The following is a 20,213-nucleotide window of genomic DNA, read 5'->3' as shown; positions in this document are numbered from 1 at the left end:
CTAGTATCACTTCTTAAACTTTTTCGAGCTTACCCTCTGCTCTTTTCCAAGGAAAAAATGCAGAGGAAGCAGCCCCGGGCTCAAAGGAAGCTTGGGAACTGCCCCTTTCTGAGCTGGGAATGGTCTTGAAATGTGATTGCTCTCTAGGCACATCGTTCTGGTGCTACAGCAGTGACCACCGGCTTCAGTTTACCCAGCGTGCAGAGAGGCCATTCTCAATTACTGACAAGTTAGACTCCACATCACCATTCTGAACCTACAGGAGGAGGCCAAGGAATTTTCTTTGAGCACAAGGACAGGCTCACCAGATTCGCTAAGAAAAGGGGGCTCAGAGGAGACCTGGACTCATAGCACTCTAAGCAAAATTCCTATCCATAGACCCTCCACCTAACAGCAATGAGTTTCTTATTCTTCCATTTTCTCTAATAACTTTCAATGAGTCCCCAGAGGGAAACCCCCACCCCAACCCCCTCCGCACCCCCTTCTGGATCTTCTTGCTTTTTTAAAGAAAAAAGAACGATTCAAAGGACACTTATACTGATAATTTTTGATTGCCTGTGTCAATCTAAAAAAAAATTATAGAGATTCTCTAAAGAATATTGATATACTAATATTTATCTGAGATAGCAAGGCATTATAAGGGAAATATGCATGCCATACTAAACTAGGGGCATATTCAAAGGGGTTAAGGCAAAGCAGAGTTTCAAAAAACAAAAATGTGGAAGATTACATCAGATATACTGAAATAATAATTTTTGATTACAATTATGAATGTCAATCTAAGGTTGAACAGATAGTTCCTAAGCAACTGTCCTTGCACAAATACTTTTCATATAAGTTTATGGTGGCCTCTCTTATAAGTTTGTGGTTCTGGCAGAATCTTGGTTATCATCAGTCAATCATGCTTAAGAATTCTTCCTTCATAATTTTCCGGTTTGATTGACTGCCCTTCTGACTAGTATGAGATCTCAGTGTAATTTTAATAATTCTCAAATTTCTTTCGCACCTTCTATCTAACCCATTTCCCAGAGCTTGCGAGAATACAATGAGTCATCTAGTCTCCAGGTTTGCTTAGATTTCCAGAGATGAATAAAAACATTCTACTTCCACCAGGGGGAAAAAAAAAAAAAAAGTCAGAATTTCATGCTTTCACCCTGGGGCAAAGTGCCCAAAGATGAAAAAGGTAATAGAAACAACTAGGGTCTCACGTGGTAGTGTGGCCGAGCGGTCTAAGGCGCTGGATTTAGGCTCCAGTCTCTTCGGAGGCGTGGGTTCGAATCCCACCACTGCCAGCTGTACGTTTTTAGTTGAGCCCAATTCCGAACAATTAATAGTCTTGATTTAAAAAGTGTAGGTGCGATAATTGGAAAAGCTGCTTTCCAACTAAAGTACTTTCCAGTCACCAGGTGTGGTTCACTCCGAAATCTTTATTTGCTTCTCAAATCATCCCGGTTTCCTGTAAAAATTTCCTTCCGATGTCAGGGCAGTGTCATCTGAAAGCCCCTAGACTGACTCTTAAATTGAGCCTGCCTCCTTCAACCCAAGGTTTTCACTGCTTTCGCGTTCTTCGATCAGGACCACTTTTCATTCTCCTAAAACTCATGGTTCACACTGAATCATACTCATGATCTGGTTTAGGCACCATGCGCAGCCTCGTTCAAGGGGTGCAGTTCTGTGCTCCCGAAATATCCTGAAGAGACCCTGCTTCGGTTCTAAATAGCATTACTCTTATAATGGAATATGAGGAATGAATGAGAGTCCAGAAAGCCAAACCTTAGTGGGCTTGGAGCTCTCACTCAGGTATCATTATGCCATGGGAAATAAATAGCCAGGTAGACAGTTAACTTGAATTTGATTTTGCAGCTAAGTATGATTTGTTAAACCAAAACTCTTGAGATCAAGAGATGTCTGAAATAAAAGGGTTTATTGAGATTTTAACAGTCACAGGAAAGAAAAAAAATGGGGGGGGGGGTTGGCTAGTCCTGGGATAAGTTCTCAGAGCCCCCAGCAGCAGGGCCAGATAGCATCTGGGAAAATGTCCAGTGGACAAAAGTTAAGAATATTTTTTATAACAAAAATCGGGGGAAGGAAGACATAAATCGTTAACATTGAACCTACATTGGCTACAGATAAGAGGGCTGTGATAACATGAATAGGCGGAAACTTTGGGATGGGAGGATAGTACACAAGAAGAAGTAATTGTTTTTGAATCATTTAGGGTTGTAAGCAGGATGGTTGTGCCTAGAGAATGGTGATGGAATTTAATGTTTTAACATACAGTCAAGAATGTGAAATAGTCTGTTGTTCTTTTAGGCTTGTGACTTGATACTTGATTAACTTCCCTTATGTCTCTCTTTCATCCTCTGCCTTTTGCAATTAAATTTAGGGCATTTCAGAATTTTTCTTTTATCAGATTCCAAAATATATAAAAGGTGATTCTTGACTACTCCATGCCATGCTGATGTGGGGCCCAGGGGATATGCTGTGAATGTTGTTGGCTCAGCCCCACTCCTGCCCCTTCCAAGTGAATCTACTCATTTTGGAGGCTACCCACCCCACCCCCACAAAGATCTCCAAACAAGTTCCTTTCTTCTTCACCCATCTCACTCCAAATTCTCAACAAACAGGCTGTTTTTTTGTTTTTGTCTCAGAAATTGAGAGACCAAACTTGCTTTGTTCCCAGTTCCTACTGGGTAGGGGTGGGGGGCTCTGGAGGTTGGGAATATAGCACCCAGATAGAGCATGTGCATAGCCCACACAAAATGCTGAATTCAATCCCCATCACCCAAAGTTAAAAAAAAAATAAATAAATAAAACCCTGTACCTATGGATAAATTGCACATTCCTGACATTTCTGTAAAATTCCCTTTTTGCATAATTTCCATGTCATTGCCCTTCCTTTCTTCACAGGGCAATTGTTGTTTTCTAATGTTTGTTTTCCCTTTGTTCTGAAGTCTAATTCTGAGCATTATCCCAAGATTCATTTGATTTTGTTTTCTGTTCATCTCTAATGAGTCCTATCAAATCTGTTTTTTTAATATTTTTTAGTTGTTGATGGACCTTTATTTTATTTATGTGTATGTGGTGCCAAGAATAGAACCCAGTGCCTCACGCATGCTAGGCAAGCGCTACCACTGAGCCACAACCCCAGCCCCGTTATCAGATCTACTTTGATTACTGTTTGCTTATTTATTTGTTTGATTTTATACTAGGATTGAACCCAGAAGCACTCTACTGCTGAACTACATTACCAGTCCTTTTATTTTTTATTTTTTTGTTACCAGGGATTGAACCCAGGGACACTTAATCACTGAGATCTCAGACCTTTTTTTTTTTTTTTTTTGAAACAGGGTTTCACGAAGTTCCTTAGGGCCTCACTAAATTGCTGAGGCTGGCTTTGAGTTTGTTATCCTCCTGCTTCAGCCTTCTTAATTGCTGGGATTACAGGCTTGTACCACCACACTCTGTAGCATAGTTTGATGTTTTCAAGGCCTTAGAGAATGCCTCCTGTTAGGCTATCATCTTCCTCCAAAAGAGAGTGAACTGGGAGCCCTGTTCTCATCCCCCTCCCATGCTCCTGGTCAGACCCTTTCCCAGGACTCTCCACCATTGTCCAATGACAAAAGCATTTCCCAGCCTCTGGAGAGCACCACCTTGGAGTGATTTTGTTTGTGTTGGTTTGTTCCTTGCCTTCTTGTGTCCATAGTACCTTTACTGTCTCTTAGTGCCAGTCAATACCATCTCTTGTTGATGGGAGGATGCTCCTTTGCTTCTGTTCCCGTTCACTTACACTTCACTCCTCCCTGCCTTTTTACTGCTACTGTCAAATTAATCCTGAACTCTTATCCTTCCCTGTGTCCCCTTTTCTTTTTCCTCCTGAAATCTCCTGCCATTCCTCCAGCTATATACCCTGTCGCCTTGCCACATCCTCTACCCCCACTCCTTTCTGGCACTCTGGCTGTCACTTCTCCCAACATATCCACCTCCCCGATTTTTTTGTCATTCTATCGCACATACATACCTAAAACCCTTTTACGCACTTAATCCATTTTGTCCCATAGCCCCATATGTGGAACACCTATAAAAACTTGTAGTATACAGTTTAGAATATAATTATAAAAATTGTAATTGATATTAATTAATATAATACTATATATAATTATAATTTCTATCTTATTTTAATGCATCTATGTCATTTTTATTGAAATATTTGCACAGTTGAAAACTTGGGACTTAATGGCTTAACAGCCCACTGATATTTCTATTGAATTCTAGCTGAAAATTCTCTTCCATTTGTCTTTCCTTATCATTCTGATGGCTCCTTTTTATTTTCCTAATTGTGCTCCCATATTGTGTTGTAAATGTTTACTGGTAGTATCAGTAGATAAACACAGTATTATCTACATAGTTCCTCCAACTAAACTGCAAATTATGCAAGTCGCAGTTTAAAAATACAATAGACTTTATTTTTGGTACTGGGGATAAAACTAAGGGGTTCTTCATTTAGTTTTTATTTTGAGACCGGGCTTCACTCATTTGCTGAGACTGGCCTTGAACTTTTGATCCTCCTGTCTCAGCCTCCCAACAGCATGTGCTATTGACCCTGCTAGACTTTATTTTATTTTTGATAACAGGGATTGAACTCATGGGTACGCGACCACTGAGCCACATCCCCAGCCCTATTTTACATTTTATTGAGAGACAGGGTCTCACTGAGTTGCTTAGTGCCTCATTTTTGCTGAGGCTGGCTTTGAACTCCTGATCCTCCTGCCTCAGCCTCCCAAGCTGCTGGCCTGCACTGCTGATGCAGGCTAGACTTTATTTTTAAAGAGTAGCTTTAGGTTTATACTAAAATTGAGTGGAAATGACACAATTCTTACATACTCCAACCTCTCCCCAACACATACTGTCTCCCTCACTTGTATATGTTGCTTCAACCAACATGGAATCAACATGGAAACATCATCATTAACCAAAGTCTGTAGTTTTCATTAGGCTTCACTTTTGGTGGTGTACATTGTATGGTTTTGGACAAATGTATAATGACATCTACCCTTCATCCTTACAGTATCATACAGAGTAGTTTCCTCATACTAAAAATCCTCTATGCCCCACCTATTCATTCCTTCTTCTCCCTAACTCCTAAAGACCACTGTTCTTTTTACTATCTACATAGTTTTGCCCTTTTCAGAATGTCATACAGTTGGAATCACACAGTATGTAGCCTTCTTTCACTTAGTGATATGAATTTGAATTTACCTCCATGTCTTTTAATGGCTTGATAACTCATTTCTTCTTACACTGAATACTATTCTGTTGTTTGTATATACCAGTTTACTTATCCATTTACCTACCAAACGACATATTGTTTGCTATCAAGTTTTGGCAATTAGGTCTAAAGCTTCTATAAACATTACGTGCAGGTTAACGAATGAGCATGAGTTTTAACTCATTTGAGCAAGTACCTAAGAATGTGATTGCTAGGTTGCATGGGAAGTGTATGTTTAATTTTGTTAGAAACTGTAAAACTGTCCTCCATAATAGTGCAGGGTATTTTTAAACTTCATTTTGTAAACTAAAAGAAAACAACAACAACAACAAAATTATTTTTAAGTGTAATGGATATGAGTGGCATATTTTGAAAAATACATAAAAGTATAAAGAATATTAATTACCCACAGACAAATGTCATATTCCCTTCTTTCAATTTTTAAATGATAACTTTTATCATTTAGAACAAATTTCTAGAAGCAGAAATTAACTTTCTTTCTTGATTTACAATGGCTAGTTGTTCTCCAGAAAGTAGTGACATTCTACAAGAAAGTCGTTGACATTCTATGAGAACGTCCTTGTCATTGCATTTTTGTATTAAATATTAATAAGTACTTTGGTGGACAAATAAATCCCTTTGTTTTAACTAGTATTTCTTTCTTCTTAAGGAATACTTTCCATATACATTGTTTATTATCTCTATTGTTTATATCCTTTCAAAGAGCAGACCTTTTTAAAATATTTCTCTTTGAACCGTGAATTACCATATGAATTATTCAAGGTAATGAAAAAGGGTAGGAATGAAGATGAAGAATTATGTTCGAAATTCAGTCAATGCATGCTAGTCTGAAAGATTTGGAGATTAACTTTTTTTTTTTTTTTAATGTATATGGACTCAATGCCTTTATTTGTTTTTATGTGGTGCTAGGATCGAACCAGACGTAAGTGCTCTACCACTGAGTTACAACTCCAGCCCGAGATTAACGATTTTAAATCTAAAAAGAACGTCATTAATTCGCAACTCTTGAGTAAATAGGATCGAATGTTCTGCGGGATCACAAAGAGAACAAGCGAAAGTAAGGTTCATGGTCAGCAAAATTTCAGGGGGTTAGAAGGTTCTACTCTTGGGAAACTTACAGAATGCAAAAGCCCCACGTGCCTCCTTCGAGCCGGAATCGAACCAGCGACCTAAGGATGACTACAAGTGACAACCTCTACAGTCCTCCGCTCTACCAGCTGAGCTATCGAAGGGGACCACGAGATACGCCAAGTGTGGAAGTTTGTGTTCTTAGTAGTAGCTAATGCGAGGTCTGGCTTCTTTGCATTCCAGGCTCTGATTCAGACAGAAGTTCAAGAGGCTCCCAGAAAGCTGGATCTAGATAAAACAGATCCTGGGAACATTCTTCAGGCAGTAGCAGGCGAGGTCTGAGAACGAGAAGCCGACGAGGGAAACAGATGAAAATCCGCCTACGTTGGACCACGCGTAGCTTCTGGACTAGCTGGCCCAGAGTTATCTGCAAACCCATTTTCGCGTCAGGAGCGCGGGAGGAGCTGTGGCGCCAAGCGTTCTGTCAAGAGGGAAAGTGCGCCGGTCTCCAGGAGTCAGGGGTACCACTAAGCCAAGGTGAATTCCATCGCTTCCACAAACGCAAAGATGGACTCCACTAACTCCCGGAGTTTTCTCCAAGAGACCGAGAATCCTAGTTTTTTTCCCCACGTGCGGAAAGATATACAAATTTCCATTTTCTCGGGATCCATCATGGACTCCTCCCCCAATCTCCAGGATCTTATTTTACGGAAAGACCACAAAGGGCTTCCTTTCTTCAAGTCTGTTTCAGCCGTAGACAAAATGAGAGCGCATCCCTTCAATGACCTAGAAAGAGACCAGTGTTTCCAGTGAGATTTGAACTCGCAAACCCCAGTCCATAAAGGATTACCATGCTAAACCCTGAACTCTGAAGCCACCAGACCACAACCCTTACCACTGATCCTGTTAAATTTATAAAAATGTCAAGCAAATGGCATTTATGCCTAAGTGGATTTTGACACATAATTAAGACCAAACGGAATTTGTTTTGGATTTTTTTTTTTTTTTTTTAAACTAGGCCTAAACTGGTATGCAAGTTCCTGGAGGATGGATAGTCCATAATATATGCTCTTCAGCCTTAGGCCTGACAAGTCCCGGAGCTCAAGCAACAGCAGGCCAGAATGCAGTGCTTTATAGAAGAGAAGGGTGCAAGAAAGACCACCAGCCTGGATGGATTCTTATAAAAGTAACTTAGACTAAAATTGAGGGTTTGTTTTGAGTGGAGGCAGCTTTCTCCCAGCACAGAACACACCCTTCAGACCTAAAGTTTGGGGGACCTAAAGACAGTGAGGGCTGGAAAGCATCCAGGCCTCTGCTGTCCTTTCAGCAGAGTAAGGTTCAGAGACAGATTCCTGTAAGTTTAGAAGAGGACTAGCCCTTTCCTTAGTCCTTTAAACTTTCTCTTCCTAACAACTCAGTAGTTGCCAGGCAGGGGAGGTGGAGACAGCCCCTTTTCTCTGGGTCTCTGGGCTCTTCTAAGCTCCCAGCTAGAAGCCTAGAATGTATGGAAAATGGCGTCTTATCAAGAGGGTTGGGGGGGAAAAAGCCTCTCTTCTCCCTTTCTCTCCTCTGGTCTCAACCTGAGCTGGAGTCTGGCGCTAGATTAAGGAATTCAGTCATTCATCCAACAGCTTCTCACCCAGTGCTTAGCGTAGCACTAGGGTACACAATGCTACTAAGGCAAACACTGCCTTCAGCTGGGGAAGTTAAAGCCACAGCCCAGGAGCATGCAAAATAAGGACAAGCCCTTCCCGGACCATCTACTATCTTTTGGGGAGTGGAGAAGTGGGCTTCTTCTGTAGACGGTAGCCAGCATCTTTTCCCCCACCAGCACCTTTTCTCTGAGGGCACCTCCTGCACTCTCTTGCAATTCCTGTAATACACAGTTAACCAAATAAAACTGAAAGGAAGTGGCAAAAGTACAAGCATAAAGCACACGATGTAGTTGAAAAGACTAAGGTGGTGGTTTTTAGAGTTCAGCTCCTTTGGGTACATGAGTTCCTGCTTCTCTCCTAATTTGTGAAATTGACAATTCTTATTTTTCCCGGGGGGGTCTAACCCCAAGCTACCAGAGATGGTGCTGGTCCTCTCAGACTCTTGGGTCTAAAGACCAGCTGTGCGAGTCCTGAAATGAATATTTCTACCTCTGGAATGTTGCAGCTCAGGTCTTTCCCACCTGGCACGTTGGTACTCCTGCAGTTTGGAAGAATTCGCTGGACTGAAGAAAAGAAAACAAAAACTGAGCATTGTGGTACAACTAACAACAGAAAAGAACTTTCCAAAAAGGAAGGGGAGTGGTCTGTATGTGGTTCGTTGGTCTAGTGGTATGATTCTCGCTTTGGGTGCGAGAGGTCCCGGGTTCAAATCCCGGACGAGCCCAGTTGTGTATTTTTTAACCATCTCAGCGATCTATCCTGTCGAGATAAGGCTGTAAAATAAATTGACGGTTTCTGTCCAAAGATTCAAGGACAAAAAGGATGCTAGCAGAGTCTATTTGCTAACCCCCAGTCTGGCACCGACCTGCTATTTCAGAAAGGATAACACTGTCTGCAGCAGGGGTGGAGACAGGGAATCAGGGCACTTGTCGCTAGTGCACAAAGGTGGGGGAGGGAATGGTGTGTTGGGGTCATAAAGTCGGGGCAGAATCCACTTCTTGAGACCCGGGTTTCCGTGCTAAGCCGGCCAGTTAGGGCAAAGTCTGGTCCCTGCAACCGCCGAGCTGCGTAAGGGTCCTACGAAACCGTCAATCCCGCAGCTGCAAGTGCTACAACCGCTGTAACTGCTGTCACCTTGGTCCAAACGCAAATCCGCTGCCCAAGAATCCTAGGGTTCAGAGGGCACAGACATCCATTCAGTTCAAAAGGAATACAATTGAATTTTTTCCTATTGTTATTTTTCCAAAATGCAATATAACAAAGTGTTAGTCATTTTGGTTATGTCTGGCAAAAACCTGACCAGACATTTTAGTGATCTTTGTTCCCCTTTAACACCAAACGCTTCCACCTGTAATCTTAGAGTGCTCATCTTTCTAAACTGCTTGTATCCAGTTAATCTTTGACATGTCTGACTCATGATATTTGACCTTCTTGAAGTTCTGCTAGGAAGAGACAAATGTCCAGTAGAGAATAAAGGGTTTTGTGATTGGAGGAAAGGTAGAGAGAAGGAAGATGCCTTGATTTACAGGTTGGTTGTTCTGTGGGAATGTGTTATGTCTAGCATGGGATTCTGTGTTTATTCAATGACATCCTAAGTAGAGATGCTCAATAGAAAATTGGATTTAAAGTCCTGGGGTTTGAGAGAAAAATCCAAACTAAAGAAAGAAATTTGAGGCATCAAAACCAGAAGGCTGTGTTAACACTGGTTTGTGCAAAACTCCCACTGGGAAGAGTATTCACAGAAAGAAAATGTAAGGACAGGACTCTGACGAATACCAGTGTTTAGAATGTTGAGAACACAAAGCCTTGAGTGAAGAAATTGAAGAAGGAAGTTCCATGGTAGTTACTTACTCTGACAACTGAGTTACTCTAGGGCTATTAACAATCTGTGCCAGCATTTGAAGCAGAAAGTTCAGGAAGATGACAGAGCCGGGTAGGTTTAAGAATGAGGAGAAGGTGAAGACCTGTAGGAAGATAATTATTTCTAGGAACTTGGCTGTGGAGGGGAAGACATGCACAGGACATACATCTGGCTGGTAGCTCCATTATTATTTATGAGTTCTTTCTATGCTCTGAAACTGCAGTCAGAGTGTGATCCCTGGCATAAGTATGTCATTCTGATTCCTCAGGGCTTTTATGACCAGCACAGATGAAAGTCATAGCAGTACTCTTTCTCTTATGATAAGAGACAGAAACACTAGCCCAGATCCCCAATTAAGACAGGAATAACTTGGCACACTTGAAAAAATGCACAAGGGATAATTAAAAAGGAAGAGCTCTTGGCCTGAAGAGGAAGGTGAAAAGAGAGTTAATTTTGAAATGTAGAAGAAGATTTAAGAGAATTTTAGTTGCAAGAGAGGTGGGAGTTCCAAAACCCAAATAAGATCCTTTTTCTTTTAAGAAAATCATGTCCATTGGGCCAGGTGTGGTGGCGCAGGTCTGTAATCCCAGCAGCTCAGGAGGCTGAGACAGGAGGATCTTGAGTTCAAAGCCAGCCTCAGCAAAAGTGGGATGCTAAGCAACTCAGTGAGACCTTGTCTCTAAATAAAATTACAAAATAGGGCTGGGGATGTGTGGTTCACTGGTCAACTCAGGTCAATTCTCTAAGTTCAATTTCTAGTACACCCTTGCCCCCAACCAAAAGAGAAAATAAAAGAAACTCATGTCCATTGGGAACCAGAAAAATCTGGTGGAAGATTCAGTAGGTATTACTTCTCTGGAATACAGGAATTGGGTTTGACTGTCTGGGCTTTGTCTAAGTGGAACAGCACCAGCTTCCACAGCTGAGTCTGTTTGGAGTAACTTCTGGCAAGTAATTTTTTTTCTTCTTGGAGCTGAGATCCAACAGTTCATCCTGAGGAATGTTAGGAGTCTCAGAGAAAGCCTAGTTCCTAGAAAACTTTAATGTATGCAAATGTATTGACAAATCTCAAATTGTTTCAGATACCTGCTTTTCAGAAAAAAAGAAAAAAAAATCCAAGAAAGTTATCCATATGCAAATTTTCACAGTCACAGTTTCATGAAATGGGGATCTTTAAAGAGGGACTTGACTGTGCTCATGTACTGAACTTTTCTGCACCATACACCACTTAGGAACTCAGCCAGTAGAGATAAGGCCTGAACAATCTCAGTTAGATAGAGTGGGTACACTGTGTCTTCCTCATTCCTGAGCAATAACCATGACACTTCTATGCTTATGTGGGCCTTTAGTACTATATACTGTCATCAACAATGCCTGCCTTGAATGTGAGAAGGAGTTCATAACAAATGACCAGTAAGCATAGCTATTTGACACTCCTTTTCACATCTCTTAAGTCATTTTACCTTCCACAACTGAGACTTTGCTATGTACCAAATGTGGGTGGCAGGAAAATGAACTCAACTGTCACACTGTCTCTGTCATCAAGAGATTTGCAATCTAATGGGCAAATGGGAAATGGTGCCAATTTTTGCAAGAATAAGTATGTGAGTTAAGGTTCAATCAAAGAAGTAGAACTACTATTGTGATCATAGAGATTTATTACGGGAAGTTGCCCTTGTAATGTCAAATTCGTGGTACCCCAATGGACCTCCAGGAGCTGAATCCAATGCAATCATACAAGAGTCTTTATTGCAAGCTGGAGCCTGGACTCACAATCGTTCCCAATGCAGTGGTCCCAGGGAGTGAGTTCTGGTCCTTTGTTCAATGAGATTTTATAGGTTTTGGGGGGATACTCTATGTGTCACATCTCACAGCAAATCATTTCATATCGCGGGAAAGTCAAATAACAACTCTTAACATTGATTAGCACATTCACTGGAGGGAACAAGTTGGGTAGGGTTGATTGGTTAGTACAAGAGGGGGATTCCTTTGAACTGATTGGTTTAGGCCACGAGGGGTGTATGTGCTAAACTACATGGTTTCCCAACATGTTATCAACCACCATAAATTACTGGGGGGTTATCTGGCATTCCAGGTATTTTTCCTGTCTCATGCTGATTGATGGTTGCTAGGGGGTTGCTATGGGTCTTCCCCTAGCCTGACTGAGTCAGGGACACTTGGCCCCACAGATCTCTCCTGTTATTTACAGACAAACAACTCAGCAGGGTGGGTATGTGCTTAGAAGTGCTCTGTGGGTTTTTCCCAGGACAAGGGTCACACCCCCTTCCTTAGGACAGGCCTTGAGGTAGAAGCTGGTTTCTCAAAAATGGAGTCACATCAATTTCTCACCCTCACATAACTGTGGGAGCTAGACAGAAAGTCTACTCAAGATTTTTGATTCTATAACTGGAATTGGTCCTGAAATTTTTGGATGGGCAGTTGGGAAGAAAATATAGACATGAAATGAAGACAGTAAGAGCAAACTGACGCACAAAATCCACAAGAACAAACTGGAATCTCTACCTGTCTCTCACTGCCTCCAACTCTGTGGATGTGGATGACCTGCTGAAGAAGCTGGAAACTTTTGTCTTGGACCTACCTATCTACACACTTGTACCAAGACTTGCTGGAGGAAAAGTTGTAGACCCACTTCTAGCCCCTGTCAGCAAGTGAGAACATGGTATCTACCATAATCTTTTTACTTTCCAAATCTCACTACAAATTTCTTCATATGGAACCGTCGAGGAAATCTAGCTCTACTCAGAACATTTCATATAACTTAGCTCCAACTTCCATAAAATGTCACACTGTGAAGTTGCCACTTAAACTGTTTGCTCTGTCCTTATAAAACTTGTACTAGAGAATCAGCTTCCTTTACATGTTTCCTAAGCCTTTTTTTCTTTATATACTGCATTTTAAATAATTTCTTGGGCTGGGGCTGTGGTTCAATGGTAGAGTGCTTGTCTTACACATGTGAGACACTTGTTTGGATCCTCAGCACCACATAAAAATAGATAAATTAATTAAAGGTATTCATCTACAATTAAAAATATTTTAAAAATAATATAAAAAATTTCTTAAGATCTATTGTTGGTTTCCTAAATATTGCCCAATTTTCTATGTAAGATATTCAGTCTTTAATTTCAACAATATTTTTCATTCTAGACTTTCCATTGTTTCTTTTTGAAAATTGCCTCTATTTTTATTTTATATAGCTTATCATGCTATTTTTAAAAATTGTGCCATATTGTCTTTTATAATGCTATTGATTTTTCTTTTATTTCTTTAAACATTTTTAGCATTGTAAAAAATGGGGCCTAGGTTGAACCGCTGGCCCTGCACATACTGGGCAAGTGCGCTAACACTGAGCTACACCCCCAGTCCATAGCATTCTTAACTTTTTAAAATAATTTAATTTCTTAATTTTTTGTGGTGCTGGGGATCAAACTCAGGACTTTGTGTATGTTGACTAGCACTTTACCACTGAGCTACATCTACAGTGTAGCATTCTTAATTTATAATCTGTTTCTAATGATTACATTATCAAAGTTTTAAAAAGAACAATTATGTTTTATTGTTTATCTGCTGTGCTTAAGAGTCCTGTTACTTATATTAACATTTGGATATAAGGTATCCCTCAAAAGCTCCTGTGTTGATTCAAGAGTGTTCCCAGGCAAACTGTTTCATAAAGGCAACATTCACATGCTCACCAAAAATGTGTAAGGTTTCCAGTTTCTCTTATCTTCCTCCATACTTATTATTTGTCCTTTGACTATAGCCATACTTGTGGGCATGAAGTGGTATCTTATTGTGGTGTGGTTTGCATTTCTTTGCTGAATAATTATGTTGAGAGTCTTTTATTGTGTTTATTACCTGTTTGTATACTTTCTTTGGAGAAAAGTTCATTCAGATTCTTTTTCCATTCTTGTTGCATTTTATTGTATGTTTGCTTTCTTGCTTTTGGGCATCCTGGTGATCAAACCTAGATTTTTGTGCATGCTAACAAATGTTTTACCATTGAGCTATACGGCCAGCCCTATTTGTGCTTTTTTACTTTGTCTCTTTGTATCATTGAACGGGTGCTTTCATGTATTCTAGATACAAGTCCGTTATCAGATATATGACTTAAAATATTTACTGCCATTCTGTTGATGTCCGTTTCACTTTCTTAACAGTATCCTTTGAAGAACAAAATTTTAAGTTTTGATGAAATTCTTTGTATGTGTTTTCATTCTGAATTGTGAGTTTGTGTTCAAGCAAGCCTTATCTAAGGGAGTCTGGTGCTGTCTGGGTTTTAGGTAAGATCTCCCTGAGAAGTTTTGTAAACATTCTGCCTATAGGTGTTATTAGCTAGAAACAACACTTACATTAATATATTAGCTTGGCATTTCCCAGATGACACAAATTTTGTACATGAAGGCAGAACATCAATTAAAAGTTGAAATGTAAGGAAAATTACTGACTTTTTCTTTATGGCAGAAAGTTTTATTGATTGTCTTCCTTTATAGCAAGGAAAAGTTTCATCTGGGTCACGCTTTTCATTGACAGCATCCTCATAAGAGTTAGAACTGTATGAGGGAGATTCCATTTCAAACCCTTACTGGAGTAAGAAGTATGGCAATTATCAAGCTCTTCATTATATGAGGTTCATGGTATCTCTCAGGAAAGGGGCCATGATCTGCTCGTTAGTGTTTCCTTCATTCAATAAATATTTCTTGGGCCCCTACTATTTTCTGGACTCTGTTCTAGGTATTTGACACATAGTCATCTTCCTCTTTCTTTGTGAACTCTGGAAATAGGCTTTATTTTTTTTTTAAAGTTAGATAACTTTTCAAAGAATATTTTAAAATACTTATCAGTATATTTTGTTAAATACTTTTTCAGGTTATCTAGTATGCCATATTACTAGAAAAGTAATTTCAGGCCTTTATTATTGCTTAACTACTACAATGGCATCTTCATTGGCCTTCTTTCATTCTCTACCACTCCTATTCTTTATCTGCAGTACAGTTGGAGTTTACTTTAAAAGCATACATTTGATTATGTCACGGTTATCAACTTTTTTCCTCAGTTTCTCAGGTCTACAAAGGAAGATTCAATGTCTTTTCCAACTGGATCACAAACTTCTTTTCCAGTCTCATTTTCTTTTCTCCTTCCATAATCCAACCTAGATCAGACTGCTTGGTATCTGAAAAAACACCACATATTTTCATATGTGTCAGCTTTGTCTATCCTTCTGGTCAGCAAGCCCCTTTCTAAATATTCCTTTAAATATGCAACAAATTGAGAACTCTTCTCTAGAGCCTTCTTTAAGCCTCCAGAAATGATTTATTTCTTGTGTTTTACCTTATTTTCACCAACAAGTAATGACTGAGTACCTACAATATGTTGGCACAATGTTAACCATTTATTATAATAGTGAGATGAGAAGACAATCTTTCTATTATGGAGTTTAGAGACAAAAGAATGGGAATAGATAAAGTATAATGGTAATTTTCCTAAAAATGGGGCTAACTTCTCCAGAGCAAAGTAGTGCAATCCCATAAAAATTTACAGCAGAAATCTGTCCTAAAGTTAAGTGGACAATATGGAAAGTTTATAGAGGGCATAACTTAAAAAATATTTTTTTAGCTGTGGATGGACAAATACATTTAATTAATTAATTAATTAATTAATTAATTTTGATGTAGTGCTTAGGATCAAACCCAATGCCTCATACTTGCGAGGCAAGGCTCTGAAGGTTCTGCCACTGAGCCACAATCCCAGCCCAAGGGCACAACTTTTAAGAAGGTATCTGAACCTCTGAAAAAGGAGTAGATATATACAAAGGGACTCCTGGAAGAAGAGAGGGATTAAATGAAGGCCAATCTATGAGAAAAGTGAAGTGTAACGATGTAATCGTGACATGTATATTGTGAGAAATTCTCATGAAGTAGGCAAAGAACCTAACATGCATGGTCTTATAGATTACAATCAATTTTGGGGATTTATCTTATCATGGTGGAATGCCATTAAAAGTACTGAAGTGGCCATGTGAGAGTAGATGATGATGACATAATCAAATGTACTTTTGAAAAGATCAATCAGGTTGAAGTGGAAATGAAGAGAACTGGAGGAATTGAGAACTATTTAGTAAGGATACGTCCTGGGAAATAGACTGGATTTAAGAACAAATTGATCAAATGCCTAGTTTTTTGATTTATGTGATGAATATTGCTCCACCACATTTACTTAGAGAACAAAGAAAGATGATCAAGATTGGAGACAGAAGGTAAGAATTGAGTTCAGTCTTGGGCATACTGATTGTGACACATCTCCATGAAGCTGTGATATAGGCAGTAACATCTATGAGTCTGAAGCTAATAGATTAGGTCTGGAAATATAAATATGGCAGCCATCATTGCATATTTATTAAAAGGATAGAATTTCCTAGCAGAGTATAAGGACAAAAGGAAAGGACCCATGGGGCTGGGGTTGTGGCTCAGCGGTAGAGCGCTGGCCTAGCATATGTGAGGTCCTGGGTTAGATCTGCTGCACCACATAAAAATAAATAAATAAAATAAAGGTATTGTGTCTAACTACCATTAAAAAATTTAAAAACAGGAAAGAACCCTTAAGATTATATCTTCATAAACCCTATTATTTAATGACTTTTTGAGGAGGATACACTTGCAGAATAAAACAAAAAGAAAACAACTGAAGGGGCTGAGGTTGTGCTCAGTGGTAGAGCACTTGCCTGGTATGTGTGGGGCACTGGGTTCGATTTTCAGCACCGCATATAAATAAATAAAATAAAGGTCCATTGACAAAAAAAAAAAAAAAAAGCAATTGGAAATGAGAGAAAATCAGGCAATTATAGTCCCAGGGAAACCAAAGAACAAGACTATTGTGAGAACACACTGTTTCAAAATAAGAGTATATTTGTTTTTTCCCGGCATGGAGGCATCCACCTTAAATCCTAGCAATTTGGGAGGTGAAAGTAGGAGGATTGCAAGTTCCAGGCCAGCCTCAGCAACTTAGTGAGGCCCTAAGAAACTTAGTAAGAACTTGTCTCAACATACAAAATTTTAAAAAGTCCATTTTATTTTCTTTTCAATTATAATGACACTTTTTTTTCCTTAAAATTCTTGATTTGTATAAACAATTGGAAGGTTCTACTGAGATGATAAGTTTTTAACTTTTGAAGATACACACAGATATGTTTCAATGTTGGGCTAAAGCTATGGATCCCCTACCCAGAAAAATACATATGTGTTCAAACACATAAAATTTAGATATCTAATTAGGCTTATAACTTTTCTGAAACATCATTAGATTCCCTGAGTGATAATAAATCTTTAGTTTATGATCTTACAAGTTGGAAAGTCCTATAAAATGACAATGATGTTGATCAGATACATCAAAAATTGTTTGGGTTATTATTAGGTATATTATAGAATCAATAAATTTTGGCTGAAAGTGGAAAAGGGCAGACCCGGTAACTTTGAAGTTTTTTCGTGGTTCCAGAATTCAATCTTTTGGTGAGGTCCATGATGATGGAAAGACTGAAAATGGAGAATGTCTGGACTTAAGACTAATTACTGAGATCCTTCAGTTTCACCTTACTGCTTTCTGATTCAAATTCTCAGTAAGTAAAAGATTTCTTAAAAAGTCAGCTACCACCTTCCTCAACATGTCCTTCAAAGCTTCCTTCACTCGCTCATTTCGTAAGGCATAGATGAATGGATTCAGCAAAGGTGTCACAAATGTTGTTATCACTGTCACTGCCCAGTTAGTGTCCACAGAGCCACTCTGTGATGGCCGCACATAGAGAAAAATGGCACTCCCATAGAAGAGGGTCACTACCATCAAATGGGAGGTGCAGGTGGAGAAGGCCTTCTGACGACCTGAAGCAGAAGGAATACGTAGGACAGCAAGGATGATGTGGCTATAGGATGCAGCGGTGATCATCAATGATGATACAATAACAAGAGAGGCCAGGACAAAGTCAGTCTCCTCCAGCTTCTTGGTGTTGGTGCATGCCAAGTGGAGCAGTGGACCACTGTCACAGAAGAAGTGCTGTACCATGGCACCCTGTTTACAGAAAGGAAGCAAGGCCACTGCTACTGTAGGACCAAGCACAGGGAGGAGTCCACCAATCCAGCAAGCCAATGCCATGCGAAAGCACACGGACCCACTCATGAGCACGGGGTAGCGCAGAGGATGGCAGATGGCCAGGTAGCGATCCACAGACATGACAGCCAATAGCAGGAATTCAGAGGCCCCAAGAAAGAAGTAGAAATAAAATTGGGTAATACATGCAGCGAAGGAAATAGTGTGTTGCCTTGAGAGGAAATTGCTCAGCATTTTAGGAATGATGACAGAAGTGATCAGAATCTCCAGGCAAGACAGATTACCCAAAAAGAAGTACATAGGGGTCTGTAGACGAGTATCAGCACCTACCACCCCCACAATCAATACATTGCCTGTCAGAGTCAGCAGATAGACAAGAAGAAACACAGAAAACAGTTCCACTCTTGTACTGTTGAGATTTGGGAAGCCTGCAAGGACAAACTCTGTCATACCACTGGTCTGGTTCCCACTTGGTGCCATTATCTTTTTCCTGTGTGACAATATGAACATGACACTGGTGAGAGGGGGTCCTCTTCTTAGTAGTCCTAAAGCTTATTTTGCCATGGTATGGCACATATATCTCCACTTTCTCCAATCAATCACAGATCCTGTTAATATTCAAAGCTCCCAAGATCATCATTTGGATTTAGAGCTGGAGAGGTTTTTCAATAAAGGATAACTAAAGCTTAAGTTTAAAAAAAAATGCCAAGAACCTCCTCTATATTCACACTCCTTGTTCGAAGATCTTACATTGTAATACCTTGTGATTATAATAGTATCATTAGCATATTATTTGGAGAAAACAACAGAAAAATCATTTTGTGAAGAACATGACTCCCATTCAATCAGGATCAGAACTTGAGCCAGATGGCTTATCTTTGAATCCCTACATCTCCACTCACTGACTGAGTAGTTCTTTATGTTCTTTAAAATTGTAATATTCTGTAAGAAACAAATGAAATAACAGTGCAAGAATTTAAAAGAGTTTCCAAGATTAAACTGACATGTGATGTGGTAAGAGAAAGCCCTGGGCTATAAGTTAGGACACCACAATCTAGGCTTGTCCTGCTGCTACCTTGGAAAAATATCAAGGAGTTCTAGCCCCTGTTTATACTTCAATTTCCCAGCTATAACATGTGTGACAAGCATCTAGGCCATTTTGCACACATATTAAATTAAATTACCCTTTCGTGAGGAACTTTCCCAACAACCCAAGGGACTTACTGAACTCAGATCTCCATAAAGGGCTTGCATTTATAAAGCAAGTTGTGTCATGTTAAAAAAGGAAAATTATGGCTGGGGTTATGGCTCAGTGGTAGAGTGCTTGCCCAGCATGTGTGAGGCACTGGGTTCAATTCCCAGCATCACATATAAATAAATGAACAAAATAAAAAGGTTCACCAACATCTAAAAAATATTTTAAAAACCTGAATTAATAAAAAAAGAAAAATAGGTATAAACTATATTAATGAATTCAACCCATCAATCAGTTTTCCATACTACTTAAGTATTTTGAAGGATACTAAGAGGAGTTTTTGCTGAGTATGGTGGTACATACCTGTAATCCCAGTGGCTTGGGAGGCTGAGGCATAGGGATGACAAATTCAAAGCCAGCCTTTGCTTATGCACCCCTAGTTTAATCCCTGGTACTCCCGGCCCCCCAAAAAAATTGTTCCTTAACTTTTTAAATCCATGATATTTTAGTCTACTGAGCTACTAATTAAGACCTTTTCACAAATTTGGGCTCTATTCGATGATTTGTCAAAGATACAATCATGGATTTGGGGCTGCAAATTATTAGTGAAATAAGAAATGAAGTCCTTACCCTTTGATTCAAATCCTTCCAGTTCTGGAGATCACAATGAGTTACAAAAACCAAATCAATAATATTCTGAAATCTTGTTTTAAAAAACCCTCCTGATCCCCTGTAACCATGCAGAGTATAAGACTTGATTTTAAGATGTTTGGTTCTCTGCTGGTTCTGTTATTCTCTAGCACAGCTGGTCAGTCTTTGTTCCCAACAAACATTAGGCTCTTAACTTACAATTTCTCACCCGTGGGTCGAAGATGTGTGAGTAGGAATATTCTTGGACCTATTGTCTAGGATAAAATAGTTCTGTGGTTTTTTTCCCTTAGGCATTCATCCAGAGGCTCTCTCCAGCTTCTATAGAAATTGCTGTATTGTCAGATTTGACTTTTGCTCTGTATTCATTATATACCAAATGCT

General features: G+C 39.6%; 1 protein-coding gene and 3 non-coding genes across 4 annotated transcripts; 2 read left to right on the top strand and 2 right to left on the bottom strand.

Annotated features, from left to right (window-relative positions):
- The first annotated feature begins 1,210 nt into the window (after positions 1-1,210).
- Trnal-uag lies at positions 1,211-1,292 on the top strand. Its single transcript has one exon. It is a non-coding gene; the product is annotated as a tRNA-Leu (tRNA).
- Positions 1,293-6,431: 5,139 nt separating this feature from the next.
- On the bottom strand, positions 6,432-6,522 carry Trnay-gua. Its single transcript is given in 2 exon segments — positions 6,432-6,467; positions 6,486-6,522. It is a non-coding gene; the product is annotated as a tRNA-Tyr (tRNA).
- A 2,143-nt stretch (positions 6,523-8,665) lies between these two features.
- Trnap-ugg lies at positions 8,666-8,737 on the top strand. Its single transcript has one exon. It is a non-coding gene; the product is annotated as a tRNA-Pro (tRNA).
- Positions 8,738-17,470: 8,733 nt separating this feature from the next.
- Positions 17,471-18,466, bottom strand: LOC107137857 (olfactory receptor 6S1). Its single transcript, XM_015480294.1, has one exon. The coding sequence runs from the start codon at positions 18,464-18,466 to the stop codon at positions 17,471-17,473; it is 996 nt and encodes a 331-aa protein (XP_015335780.1).
- Between the last annotated feature and the right edge of the window lie 1,747 nt (positions 18,467-20,213).

The sequence above is a fragment of the Marmota marmota genome, unplaced genomic scaffold (genome assembly GCF_001458135.2).
Source record: "Marmota marmota marmota unplaced genomic scaffold, marMar, whole genome shotgun sequence".
Classification (NCBI taxonomy): Eukaryota; Metazoa; Chordata; class Mammalia; order Rodentia; family Sciuridae; genus Marmota; species Marmota marmota.
Note: the sequence above shows the minus strand (reverse complement) of the source record. Positions and strands in the feature narration are given on the sequence as shown.